The 22,896-nt window shown below is 55.3% G+C and overlaps 1 protein-coding gene across 1 annotated transcript; it reads right to left on the reverse strand.

The window, feature by feature from the left end:
- Positions 1–7,114: 7,114 nt before the first annotated feature.
- Positions 7,115–16,166, reverse strand: LOC122098456 (cholesterol side-chain cleavage enzyme, mitochondrial-like). Its single transcript, XM_042668885.1, has 9 exons — positions 15,898–16,166; positions 13,986–14,141; positions 12,779–12,978; positions 11,738–11,941; positions 11,002–11,159; positions 9,821–9,987; positions 9,510–9,588; positions 8,983–9,180; positions 7,115–7,273 (listed from the first exon to the last, which is right to left on the reverse strand). The coding sequence occupies exons 1-9, from the start codon at positions 16,164–16,166 to the stop codon at positions 7,115–7,117; spliced, it is 1,590 nt and encodes a 529-aa protein (XP_042524819.1).
- Between the last annotated feature and the right edge of the window lie 6,730 nt (positions 16,167–22,896).

Below are 22,896 nucleotides of genomic sequence, written 5' to 3' on the forward strand. Positions count from 1 at the left end.
CAAAAATTCATATGGAACAACAAAAGACCTAGAAAAGCCAAAACAATTCTAGGGGATAAAGACAATATGGGAGGGCTATCCATGCCGAACTTCAAACTCTACTACAGAGCTATAATAACAAAGACAGCATGGTACTGGCACAAAAGCAGACCCGAAGACCAACGGAACAGAATAGAAGATCCAGAAATAAATCCACAGGCCTACAGCCAGCTGATATTCGACAAAGGAGCCAAAGACATACAATGGAAGAAACACAGCCTCTTCAACCACTGGTGCTGGGAAAACTGGGCGGCCACATGCAGAAGACTAAAAGTGGACCCCAGCCTATCACCATGCACCAACATCAACTCAAAATGGATTAAAGACCTTAACATTAAACCTGAATCTCTGAAACTACTGCAGGACAGAGTAGGAGAAACACTTGAACTAATAGGCACAGGCAGGAACTTCCTGAACAGAGTCCCAGGGTCACAACAAGTTGGAGAGAGACTCGACAAATGGGACTACCTTAAAATAAAAAGCTTCTGCACAGCTAAATCTATCGCAACCAAGCTAGAAAGACAACCGACTAACTGGGAAAAAATATTTACCAGCAATATATCAGACAAGGGGTTAACATCCTGTATATACAGGGAACTCAAGAAACTAATCCCTCCCAAACCTAACAAACCAATTACTAAATGGGCAAGGGAACTAAAGAGAGACTTCTCAGAAGAAGAGATAAAAATGGCAAAGAAACACATGAGAAAATGTTCATCATCCCTGGTGGTGAAGGAAATGCAAATAAAGACAACCCTGAGATACCACCTTATCCCAGTCAGAATGGCCCACATCCACAAATCAGCCAACGACAAATGCTGGAGGGGATGTGGAGAAGGAGGAACCCTATTACACTGCTGGTGGGAATGTACACTCATACAACCACTTTGGAAAGCAGTCTGGAGGGTCCTTAGAAAGCTAAAGATTGACCTCCCTTACAACCCAGTCATACCACTTCTAGGCATCTACCCTGAACAACAGGAACCAATATACAAGGACACGTGCACCTCCATGTTTATTGCAGCACCGTTCGCAATAGCTAGGATATGGAAACAACCCAGATGCCCCACCACAGATGAATGGATCCAAAAATTGTGGTATCTATACACAATGGAATATTATGCAGCCATTAGAAATGACAAAATAATGGCATTTGCAGGGAAATGGATGGAGCTAGAAGGAATCATGTTGAGCGAGGTAAGCCAAGAGCGAAGAGACTAACGGTACATGGTCTCCCTGATAAGTGGATGCTAAATCCAAAATGTTAGGTGATACGACAAAATTATCAGGATTTAAGAAACAAAGAACTCCCACTCATCTGGTTGAACCACTACTAAATATCCCCATGCTGCTGATCGCATGTATGGTGTATAACATGTGAACACCGTTATATGTTACAGACTGTGATAGACAATTTGCTCCAGGAAAGTTAGAATGAGCTTGTGACTTTAAATGAGCATCATTATTCCACAATACTGTGAAATTCCGGAAATTATGTAATCACTTAATCACAATCACAAAAAAAAAAAAAAAGAACCTCGGGGAAGGGAGGGAGGGAGGGGATGGTAGGGGGAAAACAATGGAGGGGGTAACAATGTTCAAGAGGAAGTGTACTCATTACCTCACTCATGTAACTGTAACCCTCTGTATAGTATCTTTACAATAAAAAAAAAAAAAGGTGCAGCCAAGTGAGTGGGAAGTCTGAACTAACACCCTCTTCCTGCAGGCATGATTCCTTGAAGCACTTTGTCTAATGCCATCTCTCAGGCAGACTCCCCAGGAGGGGGCGGGGCAGGAAGGGGCGCTGTGGCTCAAGTGGTAGAGCGCTAGCCTTCAGCTAAAGAAACTCAGGAATAGCACCTGGGCCCTGAGTTCAAGCCCCAGGACCAGAGGGAAAAACATCCATGCTAGGCTCTGGGTTCAGTGGGGTTCTAGGTGTCCCCTGGGATGTGAACTTGCACACCGTGCTTTTGATCCCGGGGTACAGGGGGTACACGTGTGCATCGGAACTTTCCTCCTTCACTCGCCTTGAACTTCCAGGTTCCGAGCCAGCCCCACAGGACCCCTGACCCTCCTCCAACTTCTACCTGGACCCCACCCAGGCCGCCCAGAACTCCCTTCTAGAACCTTCCCTGGGATTGGTACAGCCCTGGAGAGCCCTTCCCCCCCCCGCCCCATGCCAGGTGGACCCTGGGGAGTTGGGAGCAGGTGGAGACGCCGCAGAGAGGCTGCGGGAGATGGATGGCCAGAGACCCTGTCCACACAGGTGGGCCCAGGGCCAGGCCTCAGCTCCGCGCAAGCTCAGGGCGGGGCCCGGGATGACAGCCAGGGCTGGGACACTCTGGGCTCACTGCCTGGAAAACACTTCCAGATGCCTAGCCAGCTGCCCCATAGGGACGGGCGTTTTGGCTTCTTCACAGGATCTTCCAGAACGTTCTCCACATAGTCCCTTGTGGGCATGAAAGAAAGCTCCCTCATACCTGTTGTTTACATGCAAACATGCATGTGTGCAACTTCAGAGGCCAGCCAGGCACCCGTGGCTCACGCCTGCCATCCAGGCTACTCACGGGGCTGACAGCTGAGCCCAGTCGGGAAGGTCTAAGAGACTCTTCTCTCCAATACGCAGCCAAAAGCCAGAGGTGGAGTGTGGGTCAAGGGGTAGAGCCTCAGCCTGGAGCAGACAAGAGCCAAGGGAGAATGCTCAGGCCCTGAGTACTGGCACCACATAAAAAACAGCCAACAACTTGGGAAGGTTCTGATCTGTGAGAGAATCTCGGTACAGGCCAGAGCCTGTGCTTGTGTGGAGGAAGGCTGAGTTTAGAACTCAGAGCCGGCTGTCTCAGCACCGCCAGAGCTCACAGGAGCTGGCCTGGCCCCCGGCCGCCGCGGCCGCACAGCTGACTTTCTGCGTTGTCCACAGGATCTCCTGGGCAGCAGCTCTTCAGACAAGTTTAACCTGCTGGCCAAGCTGGAACGCGCTCAGAATCGGATCTTGGCCCTGGAAAACCTGGTGGGTGAGGTGAGCCTTGGCTCACTGCTCAGCCTGCCACCAAGATGGAGGCTCAGCACACAAATAGTTTCAGGGCTAAGTAGGTGACCAGGACCAGGGCTTCGTATGTGACTAGGATCCAGGCTCGTCAGTGACCAGGGTCAAGGCTCAGTGTGTGACCAGGATTGAGGCCCAGTCTGTGACCAGGATCAAGGTGCAGTGTGTGACACGGATCAAAGCTCAGTGTGTGAGCACTCTCAAGGCTTCGTGTATGACCAGGGTCAAGGCTTAGTATGTAGTCAGGATCAGGACTCTGTGAATGACCAAGATCAGGCTCAGTGAATGACCTTGATCAAGGCACAGTGTGTGACCACAATCAGAGCTCAGTGTGTGACCGGGATCAAGGCTCAGTGTGTGACCGGGATCAAGCCTCAGTGTGTGACCAGGGTCAGAGCTCAGTGTGTGACCAGGGTCAGGGCTTAGTGTGTGAGCCCTCTCCAGGCTCAGTCTGTGATCAGAGTTGGGCTGAGGGCTCAGTATGCTGTGGGCTGTAGAGACGGTCTGTCTGTGTGTTGGAGCACTGGCTGAATGGCCTCTGTCCGGCTTCCCGTGGGTGTGCTGGGGTGGCGCAGGTGTGGGCGCAGGCCCGGCCCTGTGTGCCATGGGCCGCACTGCTGGGGCCTCTGCAGCGCCTGTCTGGGGTGTGCAGCTGGAGGACTCGGCGCGGCGCTGGGGTCGGGAGAAGCAGGACCTGGCCACGCGGCTGCAGGAGCAGGAGCATGGCTTCCGGCATGCCTCCAGCCTCGTCCTCACAGACCCGGCTGTGAGTCAGGCCCAGAGGAGAAGTCCAGAGGTTCAGTGACCGGGGCCTGGAGGAACATGGGGGCAGCTCCTGGAGGGGGTCTCTGTCCCTGCTCTCTCCCACCCCCCCTCACCCCCCAAGGATTGCTTCAAGGTGACTGTGGCCAGGTCCTGTGCTCACACCTGTAATCCCAGCTCCGCACAGGCGGAGATCTGAAGACCAAAGTTCAAAGCCAGCCCAGGCAGACAGATCCATGAGATTCTTCAATGAACCAGCAAAAGGCTAGAAGTGGAGCTGTGGTTCAAATGGTCGAGCACCAGCCATATGAACACGCAAGGCTCTGAGTTCGAGCCCAGTTCCCAGTGACAGCGTGGCTACGTTGTCCAGGCAGCGCAGGGCTGAGCTACCACGTCAGGAAGCCGCACACACTCCCCCCCAGGCTCAGCCTCGGTCCTGGATTCTCCTGCTCCAGGGCCTTCCATCCTTCGCTCATGATAGAAAGTACTGTGGACTCTTTTTAATTATGTTCTGTGCCGGTGCTGGGTCTTGAACACAGGGCCTGGCTGCTGTCCCTGAGCTCTTTTGCTTTGTCTGGCTTTTGGCTGGTTCACTGGACATAGGAGTCTCATGGACTTTCCTTCCCGGCCGGCCTTGGAACCGCGATGCTCAGCTCTCAGCCTCCGAGTGGCTGGGATGACAGGCGTGCGCGCCGGCGCTCAGCACCCTCCCAGTGTGTCCCCCACTTCCACCCCAAACCCTTCCTCTGTCTGACACTCTCCTGTGTGAGCTCCTCCCACCCCAACCCTGGGCGCCTCCCAACCCCAGACGCCCCATCGGGGACCTGCTCAGCCCTGTGGCATCACAAGCCTGGGAATCTGTCAGAAGTCAGGAGGCCTCGGGCTGTGGATCGCTGGGTCCCTGGACATGGGGCACTGTCCTCGCCTGAGTCACCTTGCATTCCGCAGAATGTCTTCATCTCCTCCACGGACCCCCAGCGGCCCCCAAAGCTGGAACCCCAGCAGCCGGGCAAGCCGGCGGCCTCCCCGAAGGAAGCGGCCGACTCGCCCCACACCTGAGCGGCCTCATGCCTGAGTCTGCGCAAGATGACTCTATTAAACACCATCGCGCATCACCAACACCTCCTGTGTGGTCCTGCCAGCTCTGAAAAGCCTGAGGCCGCAGGGGCCCAGGGCATGGCAAATGGGAGGGAGGGGAAGGGGGCTAGGGGGGGAGCGGGGCTCACATCCTAGCTACTCAGGAGGCTGAGATATGGAGGATCACAGTTCAAAACCAGCCCAGGCAGGAAAGTCTGCTAGCTACTCAGGAGGCTGAGATATGGAGGATCACAGTTCAAAACCAGCCCAGGCAGGAAAGTCTGTGAGACATTGTTTCCCGGTGAACCATCAAAAAGCCGGAAATTGGAGCTGGGAAGGTGGCTCAGTGATAGAGCGCTTGCCCTGCATGTGTGAGGCCCTGGGTTCAATTCCTCAGCACCACATAAGCAGAAAAAGCTGGAAGTGGGGCTGTGGCTCAAGTGGTAGAATGCTAGCTTTGAGCTGAAGAGCTGAGGGAAAGCCCAGGCCCAGAGTTCAAGGCCCACAACTACCAAAAAAAAGCCAGGAATGGAATTGTGGCTCAAGTGGTAGAGCGCCAGCTGTGAGCCAAACAGGCGTGGGGCATGGACGCAAGAGGACTCATTGCGTTCCACACCAGGCTTGACTTTATAACAAGACCCTGTCTCAAGAAACCAACAGCCTCCAAAAGGGAGGGGATGGGGGGAGTCTGGAATTTTCCACCTGCTAAATACCTGCCCTAAGTGGAATCGTGTCTGTCAGACCTGGTTTGTCTGTGTCTCTGGAAGGGACAGGCTTGACATCTCCAGTGGCCGTCACTCAGTGCTCCATTGATCAGGGACAAGGAGGTGTGCAGATGCCGGCGTGGTGTCAGGCCGGGGCCCTGTAAGGCCAATGCTGGCCAACCTTGGGGACAAGGTCAAGCCTTCTCCCCAAGGTCAGGGTTTTCATCTGTTCCATGAAAAGCTGGACACCTTAGATAGGAGCTCTTTCCAGAACTGACATGTGTGCCTCTGTGTGTGTGTCTGTCTGTCTGTCTGTCTGTCTTTCTCTCTGTCTGTGTATGTGTGTCTGTCTGTCTGTGTGTCTGTGGTGAACTTGGGGCCTGGGAACTGTCCCTGAGCTCTTTCACTCAAGGCTAGCATTCTTCCACTTGAGCCACAACTCCAGGTCTGGCTTTTTGGTGGTTCATGGAAGACAAGAGTCTCACAGACTTTCCTGATTGGGCTGATCCTCCAGATCCTCAGCCTCCAGGTAGCTGGGATTACAGGCGTGAGCTAGCAGCGCCCTGCCAGAACTGGCATTTCTGAATCAAAGCTAACAGGTCCAGAGGAGACAGAGAGCAAAGAGCATCTGCCAGGCACTGAGAGCTCTGGCCTGTCATCCTAGCTACTCAGGAGCCTGAGATCTGAGGATCACAGTTAAAGCCAGCCTAGGGAGGAAAATCCAACCCTTCTCTCCAATTAACGAGCAAAAAGCTAGAAGTGCAGGTCTGGCTCAAGTGGTAGAGCACCAGCCTTGATTGAAAAAGCCAAGGAAGAGTGCAAAGCTCTGAGTTCCAGCCCCAGTATTGTCAGAGAGAGAGAGAGGACAGAGAGACAGAGACAGACAGATGGTGGCGTGGTGGGGGGAGGGGCAGCAGGCTAAGCCCGCTGGGCTGCTGTCCCAGGCTAGACCCGCTCCTGTGTGGACTAGAGGGGACCCACGTGGAGAGCCGATGACCTCCCTGCCTCCTGCCCCTGAGGGCAGCCAGGGTTGAGGCCCACTGGAGTCTGGGCAGGTCTGAGGAGGGGGTCAGGGGGAGGGGGACCAGGCCAGGCCCGCTGGAGGCCAGGCAGGTGGGAGGAGAAGCCTGCAGCTCTTCTGAGCAGATCACCCCACACCAGCCCCTCACCCCCAGGGACCACAGTCCTGGCTACACCCCAGGATGGAGCAGAGCCCAGAGCTGGCCTCACTCCACGGGGTGGGGGGGGTCCTACCCACGAGGCAGGGCTGGCCCTGGCCAGTGACATGGAGGCCAGCCTCACCCCCAGCCCTGGGGGAGCCTGGGGGTCAGCCCTGCAGCTTCCTGAGCCTCTGTGGGCCCCAGGATAGAATGTGCTGGAAATGAACATCCCAAGTGGAGGTCTACTGTTTATTGGCTTCCTGGGGTCAGGGCAGAGGGGGCAGGGCAGAAGGCAGAACTGAGCTTGGGGTGGGGGGATTGGAGATTCAGGGGTCCCCCTGGGCCATCGGCAGTGCCGGCGGGGCGGGGGCCGGGGCGAGGGGCAGGAGGGTGAGGAGGATGGGCTTGTCCGGCACCAGGATGAGGCTGAATTTGGTCCCCACCTCGCTGAGCTGCTGCAGTTCGATGCGGAAGTTCTCCAGCACCTGGGGGCGAGGGGCGGGGGTGGGGGGAACAGCGTGGGCTGGGGAGGGAAGGGGTGTCTCTCCTGGGAGCCAGTCACCCACTCAGCCACAGGCAGGGGCCAGCTCCAAAGAGTGGGTCACCACCCCAAAACCAGCCCCCCACCCTGGGTCCCAGATGATTGTTGCTGGCTGCTGGGTTGGCTGAACCTAAGCCTGGACCCCCGCACACCTCAACCCTGCCCGTCCCCACAGAGGGGGGTGGACAGCCCCCTCACAAACACACATGCACGTACTCACGTGCACAAACACACACACACATGCACACACACACATGCACACACACACACAGACACACAGACAGCACCAGTAGCTCATGCCTGGAATCCCAAGCTATTCAGGAGGCAAAGATCTGAGGATACACTTCAAAGCCAGCCGGGGCAGGAAACTCTGTGAGACTCTTATCTGCAGTGAACCACCAGAAAACACGTGGAGCTTGGCTCAAGTAGTGGAGCGCTGGCCTTGAGTGAAAGAGCTCAGGGACTTTGCCCAGGCCCTCAGTCCAAGCTCCATGACCAACCCAGACAATAAAAATAAACAGATGTCCTTGGCCCTGTACTCCTGGGGTGGAGGAGGAGGAGGTGGAGGAAGAGCAGGAGGGGGAGGGGAGGGGGAAGAGATAGAAGAGAGGAATGATGAACTGGGAGATGGCTGGATGACTCCTCAGGACCAGGCCCAGCCCAGCCACACATCAATGAGCACAGTCATCTGCAGCTCTGGAGGAGGGGGAGATGGAGGAGGGAGAGCAAGAGAGATGGAGGAGGAGGAGGAGATGGAGAAGGAGGAGGGGAGATGGAGGAGGAGCTGGAGGAGGAGGGGGAGAGAGAGAAGGAGGGGGAGATGGAAGAAGAGGGGAAATGGAGGAGGATGGAGGAGGAGATGGAGAAAGAGGAGGAGCAGGTGGAGGAGGAGCAGGAGGAGGGAGAGCAGGAGGAGGAAGAGGAGCTGCAGGGGGAGGAGGAGGAGGAGCAGAGGAGGAGGAGCAGCAGGAGGAGGGGAGGAACAGGAGGAAAGGAGGAGGTGGAGCAGGAGGAGGAGGGGAGGAGCAGGAGCAGCAGGAGGATGGGAGGTGGAGCAGGAGGAGAGGAGCAGCAGCAGGAGGAGGAGGAGGAGCAGGAGGAGGAGGTGGAGCAGCAGCAGGAGGAGGAGGAGGAGCAGGAGGAGGAGGAGGAGCAGGAGGAGGAGGAGGAGCAGCAGCAGGAGGAGGAGGAGGAGCAGGAGGAGGAGGAGGAGCAGCAGGCGGAGGAGGAGCAGGAGGAGGAGGAGCAGCAGGAAGAGGAGGAGGAGGAGCAGGAGGAGCAGCAGGAGGAGGAAGAGGAGCAGGAGGAGGAGGAGCAGCAGCAGCAGGAGGAGGAGGAGGAGCAGGAGGAGGAGGAGGAGCAGCAGCAGGAGGAGGAGCAGGAGGAGGAGGAGGAGGAGGAGCAGCAGGCGGAGGAGGAGCAGGAGGAGGAGGAGGAGCAGCAGGCGGAGGAGGAGGAGGAGCAGGACAAGGAGGAGGAGCAGGAGGAGGAGGAGGAGCAGCAGGCGGAGGAGGAGGAGGAGGAGCAGGACAAGGAGGAGGAGCAGGAGGAGGAGGAGCAGGAGGAAGAGGAGGAGGAGGAAGAGGAGGAGGAGGAGGAGCAGGAGGAGGAGGAGGAGGAGGAGGAGGAGGAGCAGGCCTGGCGCACACTCACGTGCATGAGCAGCACCGCCATCTCCAGCTCTGCGATCCTGCGGCCCAGGCACTGGCGCACGCCCCAGCCGAAGCTGAGGAACCGGAAGTGCGTGGCCGCCTTGTCTTTCTCCAGCCAGCGCGCGGGCTGGAAGTTGCTGGGGTTGGGGAAGACGCTGGGATCCCGGCCCATGGCGTAGTTGGCCACCTGCACCAGCGTCTGGGGACCCAGGCGATCAGAGGGCACAGGTCACAGGGGGGCTGGCCTCGCCTGACAGCACCCCCCGAGACCCAGGGGAGGACTCGCTGGCCACTGCGTGTCCTCAAAGGGGGCCCTGTGACCTTGCACGAGGCCCTGTCCTTCACAGCCCTTGGGAAGGCCCAAGCAGCTGGGCAGATCACAGGAAGGACTTCCCTCCCCAGCCCCCCTGTCCGGCCCTTCCTTGGATTTCCATGACACTCGGGGTCACCCACCACCCCCTTACCCCATCTGTCCCCAATCACACCCGCCACCCCGACAGACAGCGCCCCAGTTCCCAGCACCCCGACCTTGGCAGGGATCTTGTAGTTCTGGAGCACTAAGTCGTTCTCCGGGTATCTCTGCACGGTTACAGAGATGGGGTGCAGCCTGCAGGAAGAAGACACCAGACACTGACAGACCCCCCCACCCCACACTCACACAGAGCCTGGACGCAGACTGCTCCTCCCCTCCGCCCCCGGGGAGGACCCCTGGGGTAAACAGAGGCAGGACTGTGTCTCCCTCCCCCTTCCAGACTCTGTGCTGGCGCTGGTGTTGAACTTGGGGCTTGGAAATCCCTTCCAGGCCCAGGATCAGGGCCTGAGGGGCCCGCTGGGCTCACCTCAGCGTCTCCTTGATGCTGGCTTTGAGGAGCGGGACCAGGTGGAGCATGGCGGCCATGCTGCCCCCGGCCTGGCGCCGCGCGGCCAGCACCTCTCTCCGCAGCTGCTCCTGCACCTTCGGGTGGCGGCCCATCTCGTACAGCTGCCACTGCAGCGTCATGGAGGTCTGCCAGGAGACATGGGATGAGTGTGCATGCGTGTGTGCGCGCGTGTGTGCACACACAAGCCCATCCTGGGGCTTGAACTCGGGGCTTTCTGCTGGTTCTGCTGGAGATCAGAGTCTCACAGCTTTCCCTGCCCAGGCTGGCTTCAAATTCAGATCCTCCCAACTCAGCCTCCCGAGTAGATGGGATGGCAGGCGTGAGCCACGGCACCTGGCTCACGTTTTCACTTTTTCCCACCATCTGCAAAGGCAAAGCCTACAGCCCAAGAGCAAATGTGCAAAAAGAAAAAATATTCTTCCAAGGCCGGGCATGGTGGCTCACGCCTGTCATCCTAGCTACTCAGGAGGCTGAGATCTGAGGATCCCCAAACAAAGCCAGCCCAGGCAGCAAAGTCCCTGAGACTCTTATCTCCAATAAACCGCTAGAAAAGCGGCAGTGGTGTTGTGGCTCAAGTGGTAGAGCACGGTAGAGCGCTCGCCTTGAGCTGAAGAGCTGTGGGACAGCGCCCAGGTCCAGAGTTCAAGTCCCAGGACCGACAAAAAACAACAACAACAACAAAAAACTTCCAAAGGCTGGAATGTTCTGGAGAGCCCCTAGGCCCTCCTTCTGAACTCCCATTCACACCTAGTATACATGCCTCAAGAGGCTGAGATCTGAGGATCCCAGTTCAGAGCCAGCCGGGGCAGGAAAGCCCATGAGACTCTTCACTCCAGGGAACCAGCAAAAAGCTGGAAATGAAGATGTGGCTCAAGTGGTAGAGCGCCAGATCCTGAGTTCAAGTCTCAGTACAGAGACACACCCACACACAGAGAGCCTGCACCTCCCTGTCCACGTTGGGTCCCAACACAGGAAATAAGAAGGCTGATGAGCCTCAGACCCTCGGGCCTCACTCTTCAAGGAGATTGGAGCCAGGAGAGGGAGGCAGCTGGGGGGGATCTGGTGGAAGATTCAGGGCCCACGGCTGGAGGGGAGGCGCCTGGCTGAGGAGGCCCCGGTGGCTGCCGGGCCTGACTCACCGTGTCCACGCCCCCCGCCAGCATCTCCGTGACGTTGGCCTCGATGTTCTCCTGCGGGAGCTTGTTCTGCTCCAGGAGGCTGTGGAGCACGCCTGGGTACCTGTCCACCTTCCTTCTCCGTCTCAGGTCCAGGTAGAAGTTCTGAGTGTAGTTGCTGGCTGCGGATGACAGGGGAGGGCCGGGGCAGGGGCGGCCGTGTCACTGAGCTGCTACTTTGTGCTGAGCCTTCGTAGCTATCGTTTAATTCTCTTCCTTGCGTTCCCCCTTGCAGGTGCTCTACCACCTGAGCCAGTCCTTTGATCTTTCTAGGAGAGTTCCCTCCTCCTTTATGTTTTGTCCATTGTGGGGCTTGAACTCAGGGCCTAGGCGCTGTCCCTGAATTCTTCAGCTCCAGACCAGTGCTTTCCTACTCTGAGCCACAGCGCCACTTCCCGTTTTCTCATGGGTCATTGAAGATAAAGAGTCTCATGGACTCTCCTGCCTGGGCTGGCTTTGCACCTCAATCCTCAGATCTCAGCCTCCTGAGTAGCCAGGATGATAGGCGTGAGGCCAAGGGCGTCTGCCTCCCCACCACCCCATCTTTACAGCCTTGATGGCATCTTGGGGGGAGGATAGGGTTGCCCGTGGTCACGTGGGCAGGAGGGACCCACGGGACCGTAGAATCCTCCAGGCCCCAGCAGCCCCTCCCCCCAGCCTCCCTGTGTGTCCCAGGGAGGGGAGCAGCGCGAGCCCCCACCTTTGTTGAAAATCGTGTCCCAGGCTTCCTTGTGATCCTTCCAGATCTTGGTGCGGAGGAGGCGGAAGAGGCCGGGCGGCAGGTGCAGCATGGGCACGCTGCTGTGGAACATGTGTTCAATGGCGTCGATGAACCTCTGGTTGTCCGGGTCGACTATCTCCTCCAGCATGCCCAGCCGCTCCCCGAATATGACGGAGGTGATCGCTGCGGGGAAGGGACAGCGGAGGCCGAGGTGAGGGGAGCCCCTGGCCTCCTATCCACCAGCCTCCACAGCAGCCCTCCCACGGCGCCTGGCCTGGAACTCAGGGCCTGGGCGCTGTCCCTGGAGATTTTTCATTCAAGGCTCAGGCTCTACCACTTGAGCCACAGCTCCACATCCGGCTTTTTGGTAGTTTATTGGAGATAAGAGCCTCACAGACACTGGGCGCCGGTGGCTCACGCCTGTCATCCTAGCTGCTCAGGAGGCTGAGATCTGAAGATCGGGGTTCAAAGCCAGCCTGGGCCGGAAAAGTCCTTAAGATCCTTACCTCCAATAAACCACTCAGAAAACCAGATGTGGCGCTGTGGCTCAAGTGGTAGAGCACTCACCTTGATCTGAAGAGCTGAGGGACAGCGCCCAGGCCCAGAGATCAAGCCCCAGGACAGACAAAAAAAAAAAAGAGTCTCACAGATTTTTCCTGCCTGGGCTGGCTTAGAATGGCGATCCTCAGATCTCAGGCATGAGCTACCAGCACCCAGCTAGGAGAGTGCCTTATTGATTGACTAGATTAGCTATACACTTTCTCCATAAGTGGGAAGGGAGACTAAGGGCCCAAATCCTTGGGTAATCCATTTTCCAAGACTCAGTCTGACTGGAAAAGAGGTTGAATTATACCAAGCTCAGAGCACCCCGCCTTTACCCCCCTCCCCCAGCCCCTGACCACACAATCTGTAGAAAGCCATGCAGATACAGGTCCTGCGGGGTCTGAGCAGGGACTCAGGGTAAGATGAGCGAGGTCCCGGGGAGAGGGGACCCCACCCCTCCCCAGCCCAGCCCCTTACACTCGAAGGCAAAGCGGAACAAGTCGTGACTGAGGTCCCCTGAGAAGGTTCCAGAGCACTGCTGCTTCACGCGTCTGTTCAGGAGTCTGACAAAGTCCTGAGACACGGCCTCCATCATGGGCACGAAGTTCTTGATGGCCTCCGGAGACATCACCTCCTGGTTCAGGACCATGCGGTCTGTCTTCCAGGCCTCGGACTTCCTGAAGAAGCAGGACAGCCCACCCCCAGGGCCCCAGAATCAGAGACTCTGGGCCTGACCCCCACCCCTCACCCCCAGCCTGGGCCAGGCCCCGAGAGCAAGAGGAGGAGACAGCCGAACGCTGCGGCTCACGCCTGTCATCCCAGCTCCTCAGGAGGCTGAGATCTGAAGATCACGGTTCGAGGCCAGCCTGGGCAGGAAAGTCCATGGGACAAGTCTTTTTTTTTTTTTTTTTTTTGTCCCTGGGGCTTGAACTCTGGGCCTGGGCGCTGTCCCTCAGCTCTTCAGCTCTAGGCTAGCACTCTACCACTTGACCTACAGCGCCACTTCCAGCTTTCTGGTGGTTTATTGGAGATAGGAGTCTCATGGTCTCTCCTGCCCGGGCTGGCTTTGAACTGCGATCCTCAGATATCAGCCTCCTGAGTAGCTAGGATTACAGGCGGGAGCCACCAGCGCCCGGCCATGGGACAAGTCTGTATCTCCAATCAACCACTAGAAAACTGGAAGTGGAGCTGTGGCTCGAGTGGTAGAGGGCTCACCTTGAGCTGAAGAGCTCAGCATCCAGGCCCTGAGTTCAAGCCCCAAGACTGGCCAATAAGAGAGAGAATAAAATAATAATAATAATTATGATTATAATAACCCAAGTGCACTGCCTCCCGACTCTGCTGTGCGCACTGCAAGCGGGAAATGGAGTGTGTGTGCATGTGCGCGTGCACGCGTGTGCCTGTGTGCCCGTGGGCTGGTACTGAGGTTCGAACTCAGGGCCTGGTGCGCTCTCAGCTTCCTTGCTCAGCTGAGGCTCTGCCACTTGAGCCACGCCTCCAGCCCAGCTTCTTCCTGGTTGGTTTGGAAATAGAGTCGTCCACGCACACATTATTCATGAACAGTCTGGTCAGCTCAGCCAGGGAGTCAAGGCCCCCCTCTGTACCCCCTCCATCAGAGTGAGTCTCAGCCCCCCCTCTCGGCCCCCTGATCATCCCCCCCCCCCCCCCCCCCCGCCGCACTCACTTGAGCAGCACGCCGGTGGGTTTCTGGTAGCACTGGTGATAGGCCACCCAGGGCGGGATGAGGTAGCGCTCCGGGTGACGCCCTTCCCCCTTAAACAGCACCGCCACGTCCTCGGGGTCCATGATATACACAGACTCTATGTTCCCAAGCTTCTCCCTGGAGGGACAGGAGAGAGTCTCATCTCCAGGGAGCGTGCCTGCCCACGCTGGATGTGAACCACCATCCTCAGATCTCAGCCTGCTGAGGAGCTGGGATGACAGGCGTGAGCACCGGCGCCCGGCTTTTTCTCCATGCTCACTGTGCTGTGTCACCCAGAGCCCGGGACCTGCCTCCCCCAGTCTTGTCTTCGGCTTGCCTACAACCTTCCAGAAAATTCTCTCCATGCTTTTCCAAGTAGATTAGAACTAGCTCCCCAGTCCCTGGGCCACAACCCAAGGCTCTGGTGACCAGCGGGCCTCATGGTGGAGAGGAGGCAGCATGCTGGCCTGCGAACAGAACCTCCACCCTGTTCTGTGAACGCACAGCCTCCAAACATGGCGCCCTGGGCTGGGAAGGTGGCTCAGGGGTAGAGTGCTCTCCTAGCATTTATGAAGCCCTGGGTTCGATTCCTCAGTGCCACATACACAGAAGAGGCCAGATGTGGTGCTCTGGCTCAAGTGGTAGAGTGCCCAGCCTTGAGCAAAAGAAGCTCAGGGACAGTGCCCAGGCCCTGAGTTCAAGCCCCAGGACTGGCACACACACACACACACACACACACACACACACAGCTTGAAGATGGCCGACCTTAGACCCTGCTACACCAGAACAAGCCATAGACCCTGAGGCCTCACCGCCTAAGGCTGCACAGCAGAGGCTCCAGACCCTGCAAAGACAGGAGCAGAAGCAGCTGCTGGTGTACGGAAGGGGAGCCAGCACCCCACCCCACAGCCGAGGAGTGGAACTGGCCCAGAGGGGAAGAGGGAACAGAGCCAGGGTCTTCTCCCTGACTGTGGGATTTCACAAACTTCATTTACAGCCGTTCTGAAGACCAGAGTGCAGAAGAAGTATTAAGAGAGCTTGTCCTCAGCCAGGATTAGTGGCTCTCGCCTGGAATCCTAGAAACTCAGGAGGCTGAGATCTGAGGATCACAGTTCAAAGCCAGCCTGGACAGGAAAATCCATGAGACTCTTATCTCCAATGAACCACCAGAAACCCGGAAGTGGTGCTGTGGCTAAAAGTGGTAGAGCGCTCGCCTTGAGCAAAAGAGCTCAGGGACAGCGCCCAGGTTCAGAGTTCAAGCCCTATGACCCATCAAAAAAAAAAAAAAAAGCGGAGAGATTGTCCTTGGCTGGGTCTGGTGGCACACGCCTGGAATCCTAGAAACTCGGGAGGCTGAGATCTGAGGATCAGAACCAGCTGAGAAAAAAAACCAGCTCAGAGAAGGAAAGTCCACGAGACTCTTATCTCTCAGTTTACCAACCAAAAGCCAGAGTGGAGGTGTGGCTCAAGGGCAGAGTGGCCAACCTTGAGTGAAAAAGATAAGGGACAGTGCCCAGACCCTGAATTGAAGCCCCAGTATAGGACGGATGGAAGGAAGGAAGGAAGGAAGGAAGGAAGGAAGGAAGGAAGGAAGGAAGGAAGGAAGGAAGGAAGGGAGGGAGGGAGGAAGGAAGGAAGGAAGGAAGAAAGAAAGGAAGGAAGGAAGGAAGGAAGGAAGGAACAAAGGAAGGCAAGGAGGGAGGGAGGGAGGGAGGGAGGGAAGGAGGGAGGGCACCCCATCTCTAGCATGGGGGCGCAGGGTGAGGCTGAGTCTTCAGTGCCTGAAACCCAGAGGCCTTTTCCTTCTGTAAACGAGAAGGCAGTGTGGGGGACCCCAGGGCAGATCCTTGTGTGGAGAGGAGCACAGCGCTGAGCCCTGCGGGCCCGGGCTCACCTGTAGATGGTCCCATACTTCTGGAAGCTTCGCACGTGGTGGTGGTGGATGCCCTGGGCGCCTTCCTCCCTCCAGAAGCGGAATAGGTTCAGCCAGCCGTTGTCCCCGGGGGACGGGATCTCGTGGAAGGGACGCGGCCCGGGCGTGGACAGGGTGGCCGTGCCTCGGCCTGGCACGCCGGGATGCCCGGGGCTCTGGCGGCGCGTGCCCCAGGCGGGCTGGCAGCTTTGCACCAGGACCAAGCGCCCAGGAAAGCCTTTGGGAAACATGAGGTGCGCTGCAGCGGCCTCGGGCCTCAGGGCTGTGCTTATAAAGGCTAGCTCAAGGCCGGCTCCTCCGCCTCGTCCTCCGCAGGCCCCTCCCACACCAAGACATCACAACCACCAACACACCTGTCCTGGGTGTTTGCCTAGGGTGTGGAGCCGAGGAGGAGTGCAATGGAAGCGCATTCAAGGCAGAGCAGGGCAGACACATGGGGGCAGGAAGGCCCAGGCCCACACACCCCTGGCCACGTTGGCAGCCTCCTCCATATCCCGCGTCTGTGGTCACCTGCTGCCCACAGGCGAGAACCTGCCGGCCGTCCTCTCCTCCGTGCTGCTGGCTGAAAACACCAGGCTGCGGGCAGAGCTGGAGAAGAACCACCACCAGTCGGCCCCCAGGATCCTGCAGCAACAGGCCCTGCCGGTAAGAGCCTCCTGCAAGGCTGGCCTGGACCTGCCTACGTAGGTACCAGCCACGGCCAGGAGCACCAGCCAAGCTTAAGGTCCAAGCTGAGCATCCTCGGCCTGTGCCTTTCCTCCCAGCCACTCAGGAGGCTGAGACCTGGGGATCATGGTTGGAGGCCAGTCCAGAGTTGCGGGGAGACTTCTTATCTCCAAAGAGCCACCAAAAAGCCACACGTGGCACTTGTGGCTCAAGTGGTAGAGCTCCAGGCCTGAGTGGAAAAGCCAAGGAACAGCATCTAGGCCCTGAGTTCTATCTTCAGTCCTGGGGTTAAAAATAATAATAAGGGCTGGGAAGATGGCTCAGTGGTAAAGTGCTTGCCTCACATGCATGAGGCCCTGGGTTGGATTCCTCAGCTCCACGGAAAGTAGAAAGAGCTGGAAGTTGCAACGGACCAGCTCAGCCGGAGCACTGGGACCGACGGGACAGGGATCTCGGGATAGGTGGGCAAGGAGTCGGCCAAGTGACAGACAGACACAGACTCCAAAGAGTTGCGTCTGAGTGTATCTTCATTGAGGAGAATTAATATTTTTATACAGTGTGTGATTGTGACATAGATCCTTTGTTTATTTAAGCATGTACTCAATTTTTAAAAAGGCAGAGCATTGATGAATTACATGAAAATTGATGACTCTCCCACCAACGGTTTAAGCGAAGTGGTGTGAACCGAGTCTAGCTCATTGTTTAATAGAATGCATCATCTATTCGGCCTTTTTATGTTTAATAATTAACACACCTAAGACAGGGCTGTACTTATATTGTACTGTTTTTATTTTTATTTTTATCCAACTATTTTGATCTTTATAAGCTCCTGTATAAGGAAATGGTTCTTCGGTTGGTTCAGGAAATATGACATTACTAACTTGATATTTTGTGGGAAACCACCATCTCTTCCCTATAACGTAAGTTGGACTAAACTTAATCATAACTGTTGGGAGAATCTTTCTTTTTCTTTTATAATCAGAGGTCCCTTTTTTTTTTTGTTAAAAACTCTCTGATCTACTGGGATAACTCTTTCTAACTTAGTTTAATTCATTGATTTTGTCTAATGGTCATATCTGGAAATTTTAAGTCTCTATATTTACTATGCATGAGCTGCAAAACTGCTTGTGAAGTTGTAGGAGTTTCTGGAGGCAGGGTCACCTCAGATGATAGATTGATTGGAGTATTGCCACATTTAATCTTTGGCCTTAGTCTTTACCACTTAGAGAAGCCTGTCTCTATTGCACTGGAAAGATGCAACATGCTCTGTTGGCGGATCAATAGAGAAATTGCCAAAACGAGAATAAAGGCAACAAATGTACAGCCAACAAGAAGATAGTAAGAATAAAGGTAGAGGCTATAAAGGTGCAGCCAAATAGGGAAAGGAAGTTAAACTATCCCGTTTTGCAGACGACATGATACTATACCTTCACAATCCCAAAAACTCCATCCCCAAACTCTTAGAAATCATAAATCACTTCGGCAAAATAGCAGGATACAAAATAAACCCACAAAAATCAGTTGCCTTCCTGTACACTGACAATGTACAAGAAGAGAGGGAAATAAAGGGAGCAACCCCATTCACAATAACCTCCCCCAAAATAAAATATTTTGGAATTTTCCTAACCAAAGATGTAAAAGGACTATTTAATGAAAACTATAAAAAGTTAAAGAAAGAAATTGCAGAAGACACTAGGAAATGGAAAGCCCTGCCAGGCTCTTGGATAGGCCGACTTAATATAGTAAAGATGGTGATACTTCCAAAACTAATATACTAACTCAATGCAATTCCTATTAAAACCCCAATGACGTACATCACTGAAATACAGAAAACAGTCCAAAAATTCATATGGAACAACAAAAGACCTAGAAAAGCCAAAACAATTCTAGGGGATAAAGACAATATGGGAGGGCTATCCATGCCGAACTTCAAACTCTACTACAGAGCTATAATAACAAAGACAGCATGGTACTGGCACAAAAGCAGACCCGAAGACCAACGGAACAGAATAGAAGATCCAGAAATAAATCCACAGGCCTACAGCCAGCTGATATTCGACAAAGGAGCCAAAGACATACAATGGAAGAAACACAGCCTCTTCAACCACTGGTGCTGGGAAAACTGGGCGGCCACATGCAGAAGACTAAAAGTGGACCCCAGCCTATCACCATGCACCAACATCAACTCAAAATGGATTAAAGACCTTAACATTAAACCTGAATCTCTGAAACTACTGCAGGACAGAGTAGGAGAAACACTTGAACTAATAGGCACAGGCAGGAACTTCCTGAACAGAGTCCCAGGGTCACAACAAGTTGGAGAGAGACTCGACAAATGGGACTACCTTAAAATAAAAAGCTTCTGCACAGCTAAATCTATCGCAACCAAGCTAGAAAGACAACCGACTAACTGGGAAAAAATATTTACCAGCAATATATCAGACAAGGGGTTAACATCCTGTATATACAGGGAACTCAAGAAACTAATCCCTCCCAAACCTAACAAACCAATTACTAAATGGGCAAGGGAACTAAAGAGAGACTTCTCAGAAGAAGAGATAAAAATGGCAAAGAAACACATGAGAAAATGTTCATCATCCCTGGTGGTGAAGGAAATGCAAATAAAGACAACCCTGAGATACCACCTTATCCCAGTCAGAATGGCCCACATCCACAAATCAGCCAACGACAAATGCTGGAGGGGATGTGGAGAAGGAGGAACCCTATTACACTGCTGGTGGGAATGTACACTCATACAACCACTTTGGAAAGCAGTCTGGAGGGTCCTTAGAAAGCTAAAGATTGACCTCCCTTACAACCCAGTCATACCACTTCTAGGCATCTACCCTGAACAACAGGAACCAATATACAAGGACACGTGCACCTCCATGTTTATTGCAGCACCGTTCGCAATAGCTAGGATATGGAAACAACCCAGATGCCCCACCACAGATGAATGGATCCAAAAATTGTGGTATCTATACACAATGGAATATTATGCAGCCATTAGAAATGACAAAATAATGGCATTTGCAGGGAAATGGATGGAGCTAGAAGGAATCATGTTGAGCGAGGTAAGCCAAGAGCGAAGAGACTAACGGTACATGGTCTCCCTGATAAGTGGATGCTAAATCCAAAATGTTAGGTGATACGACAAAATTATCAGGATTTAAGAAACAAAGAACTCCCACTCATCTGGTCCAACCACTACTAAATATCCCCATGCTGCTGATCGCATGTATGGTGTATAACATGTGAACACCGTTATATGTTACAGACTGTGATAGACAATTTGCTCCAGGAAAGTTAGAATGAGCTTGTGACTTTAAATGAGCATCATTATTCCACAATACTGTGAAATTCCGGAAATTATGTAATCACTTAATCACAATCACAAAAAAAAAAAAAAAGAACCTCGGGGAAGGGAGGGAGGGAGGGGATGGTAGGGGGAAAACAATGGAGGGGGTAACAATGTTCAAGAGGAAGTGTACTCATTACCTCACTCATGTAACTGTAACCCTCTGTATAGTATCTTTACAATAAAAAAAAAAAAAGGTGCAGCCAAGTGAGTGGGAAGTCTGAACTAACACCCTCTTCCTGCAGGCATGATTCCTTGAAGCACTTTGTCTAAGGCCATCTCTCAGGCAGACTCCCCAGGAGGGGGCGGGGCAGGAAGGGGCGCTGTGGCTCAAGTGGTAGAGCGCTAGCCTTCAGCTAAAGAAACTCAGGAATAGCACCTGGGCCCTGAGTTCAAGCCCCAGGACCAGAGGGAAAAACATCCATGCTAGGCTCTGGGTTCAGTGGGGTTCTAGGTGTCCCCTGGGATGTGAACTTGCACACCGTGCTTTTGATCCCGGGGTACAGGGGGTACACGTCTGCATCGGAACTTTCCTCCTTCACTCGCCTTGAACTTCCAGGTTCCGAGCCAGCCCCACAGGACCCCTGACCCTCCTCCAACTTCTACCTGGACCCCACCCAGGCCGCCCAGAACTCCCTTCTAGAACCTTCCCTGGGATTGGTACAGCCCTGGAGAGCCCTTCCCCCCCCCGCCCCATGCCAGGTGGACCCTGGGGAGTTGGGAGCAGGTGGAGACGCCGCAGAGAGGCTGCGGGAGATGGATGGCCAGAGACCCTGTCCACACAGGTGGGCCCAGGGCCAGGCCTCAGCTCCGCGCAAGCTCAGGGCGGGGCCCGGGATGACAGCCAGGGCTGGGACACTCTGGGCTCACTGCCTGGAAAACACTTCCAGATGCCTAGCCAGCTGCCCCATAGGGACGGGCGTTTTGGCTTCTTCACAGGATCTTCCAGAACGTTCTCCACATAGTCCCTTGTGGGCATGAAAGAAAGCTCCCTCATACCTGTTGTTTACATGCAAACATGCATGTGTGCAACTTCAGAGGCCAGCCAGGCACCCGTGGCTCACGCCTGCCATCCAGGCTACTCACGGGGCTGACAGCTGAGCCCAGTCGGGAAGGTCTAAGAGACTCTTCTCTCCAATACGCAGCCAAAAGCCAGAGGTGGAGTGTGGGTCAAGGGGTAGAGCCTCAGCCTGGAGCAGACAAGAGCCAAGGGAGAATGCTCAGGCCCTGAGTACTGGCACCACATAAAAAACAGCCAACAACTTGGGAAGGTTCTGATCTGTGAGAGAATCTCGGTACAGGCCAGAGCCTGTGCTTGTGTGGAGGAAGGCTGAGTTTAGAACTCAGAGCCGGCTGTCTCAGCACCGCCAGAGCTCACAGGAGCTGGCCTGGCCCCCGGCCGCCGCGGCCGCACAGCTGACTTTCTGCGTTGTCCACAGGATCTCCTGGGCAGCAGCTCTTCAGACAAGTTTAACCTGCTGGCCAAGCTGGAACGCGCTCAGAATCGGATCTTGGCCCTGGAAAACCTGGTGGGTGAGGTGAGCCTTGGCTCACTGCTCAGCCTGCCACCAAGATGGAGGCTCAGCACACAAATAGTTTCAGGGCTAAGTAGGTGACCAGGACCAGGGCTTCGTATGTGACTAGGATCCAGGCTCGTCAGTGACCAGGGTCAAGGCTCAGTGTGTGACCAGGATTGAGGCCCAGTCTGTGACCAGGATCAAGGTGCAGTGTGTGACACGGATCAAAGCTCAGTGTGTGAGCACTCTCAAGGCTTCGTGTATGACCAGGGTCAAGGCTTAGTATGTAGTCAGGATCAGGACTCTGTGAATGACCAAGATCAGGCTCAGTGAATGACCTTGATCAAGGCACAGTGTGTGACCACAATCAGAGCTCAGTGTGTGACCGGGATCAAGGCTCAGTGTGTGACCGGGATCAAGCCTCAGTGTGTGACCAGGGTCAGAGCTCAGTGTGTGACCAGGGTCAGGGCTTAGTGTGTGAGCCCTCTCCAGGCTCAGTCTGTGATCAGAGTTGGGCTGAGGGCTCAGTATGCTGTGGGCTGTAGAGACGGTCTGTCTGTGTGTTGGAGCACTGGCTGAATGGCCTCTGTCCGGCTTCCCGTGGGTGTGCTGGGGTGGCGCAGGTGTGGGCGCAGGCCCGGCCCTGTGTGCCATGGGCCGCACTGCTGGGGCCTCTGCAGCGCCTGTCTGGGGTGTGCAGCTGGAGGACTCGGCGCGGCGCTGGGGTCGGGAGAAGCAGGACCTGGCCACGCGGCTGCAGGAGCAGGAGCATGGCTTCCGGCATGCCTCCAGCCTCGTCCTCACAGACCCGGCTGTGAGTCAGGCCCAGAGGAGAAGTCCAGAGGTTCAGTGACCGGGGCCTGGAGGAACATGGGGGCAGCTCCTGGAGGGGGTCTCTGTCCCTGCTCTCTCCCACCCCCCCTCACCCCCCAAGGATTGCTTCAAGGTGACTGTGGCCAGGTCCTGTGCTCACACCTGTAATCCCAGCTCCGCACAGGCGGAGATCTGAAGACCAAAGTTCAAAGCCAGCCCAGGCAGACAGATCCATGAGATTCTTCAATGAACCAGCAAAAGGCTAGAAGTGGAGCTGTGGTTCAAATGGTCGAGCACCAGCCATATGAACACGCAAGGCTCTGAGTTCGAGCCCAGTTCCCAGTGACAGCGTGGCTACGTTGTCCAGGCAGCGCAGGGCTGAGCTACCACGTCAGGAAGCCGCACACACTCCCCCCCAGGCTCAGCCTCGGTCCTGGATTCTCCTGCTCCAGGGCCTTCCATCCTTCGCTCATGATAGAAAGTACTGTGGACTCTTTTTAATTATGTTCTGTGCCGGTGCTGGGTCTTGAACACAGGGCCTGGCTGCTGTCCCTGAGCTCTTTTGCTTTGTCTGGCTTTTGGCTGGTTCACTGGACATAGGAGTCT

Source organism: Dipodomys spectabilis, unplaced genomic scaffold (genome assembly GCF_019054845.1).
Source record: "Dipodomys spectabilis isolate Male_0828 unplaced genomic scaffold, ASM1905484v1 ptg000478l, whole genome shotgun sequence".
Taxonomy (NCBI): Eukaryota; Metazoa; Chordata; class Mammalia; order Rodentia; family Heteromyidae; genus Dipodomys; species Dipodomys spectabilis.

Coding starts and splice junctions, on each gene's coding strand:
- LOC122098456 (XM_042668885.1), bottom strand. CDS start 16,166: ATGTTTCCCAAAGGCTTTCCTGGGCGCTTGGTCCTGGTGCAAAGCTGC. Junction 12,979..13,985: donor CCCACCGGCGTGCTGCTCAA/GTGAGTGCGGCG, acceptor CTGCTTCTTCAG/GAAGTCCGAGGCCTGGAAGA. Junction 7,274..8,982: donor TGGCGGTGCTGCTCATGCAC/GTGAGTGTGCGC, acceptor CCTCGCCCCCAG/GTGCTGGAGAACTTCCGCAT.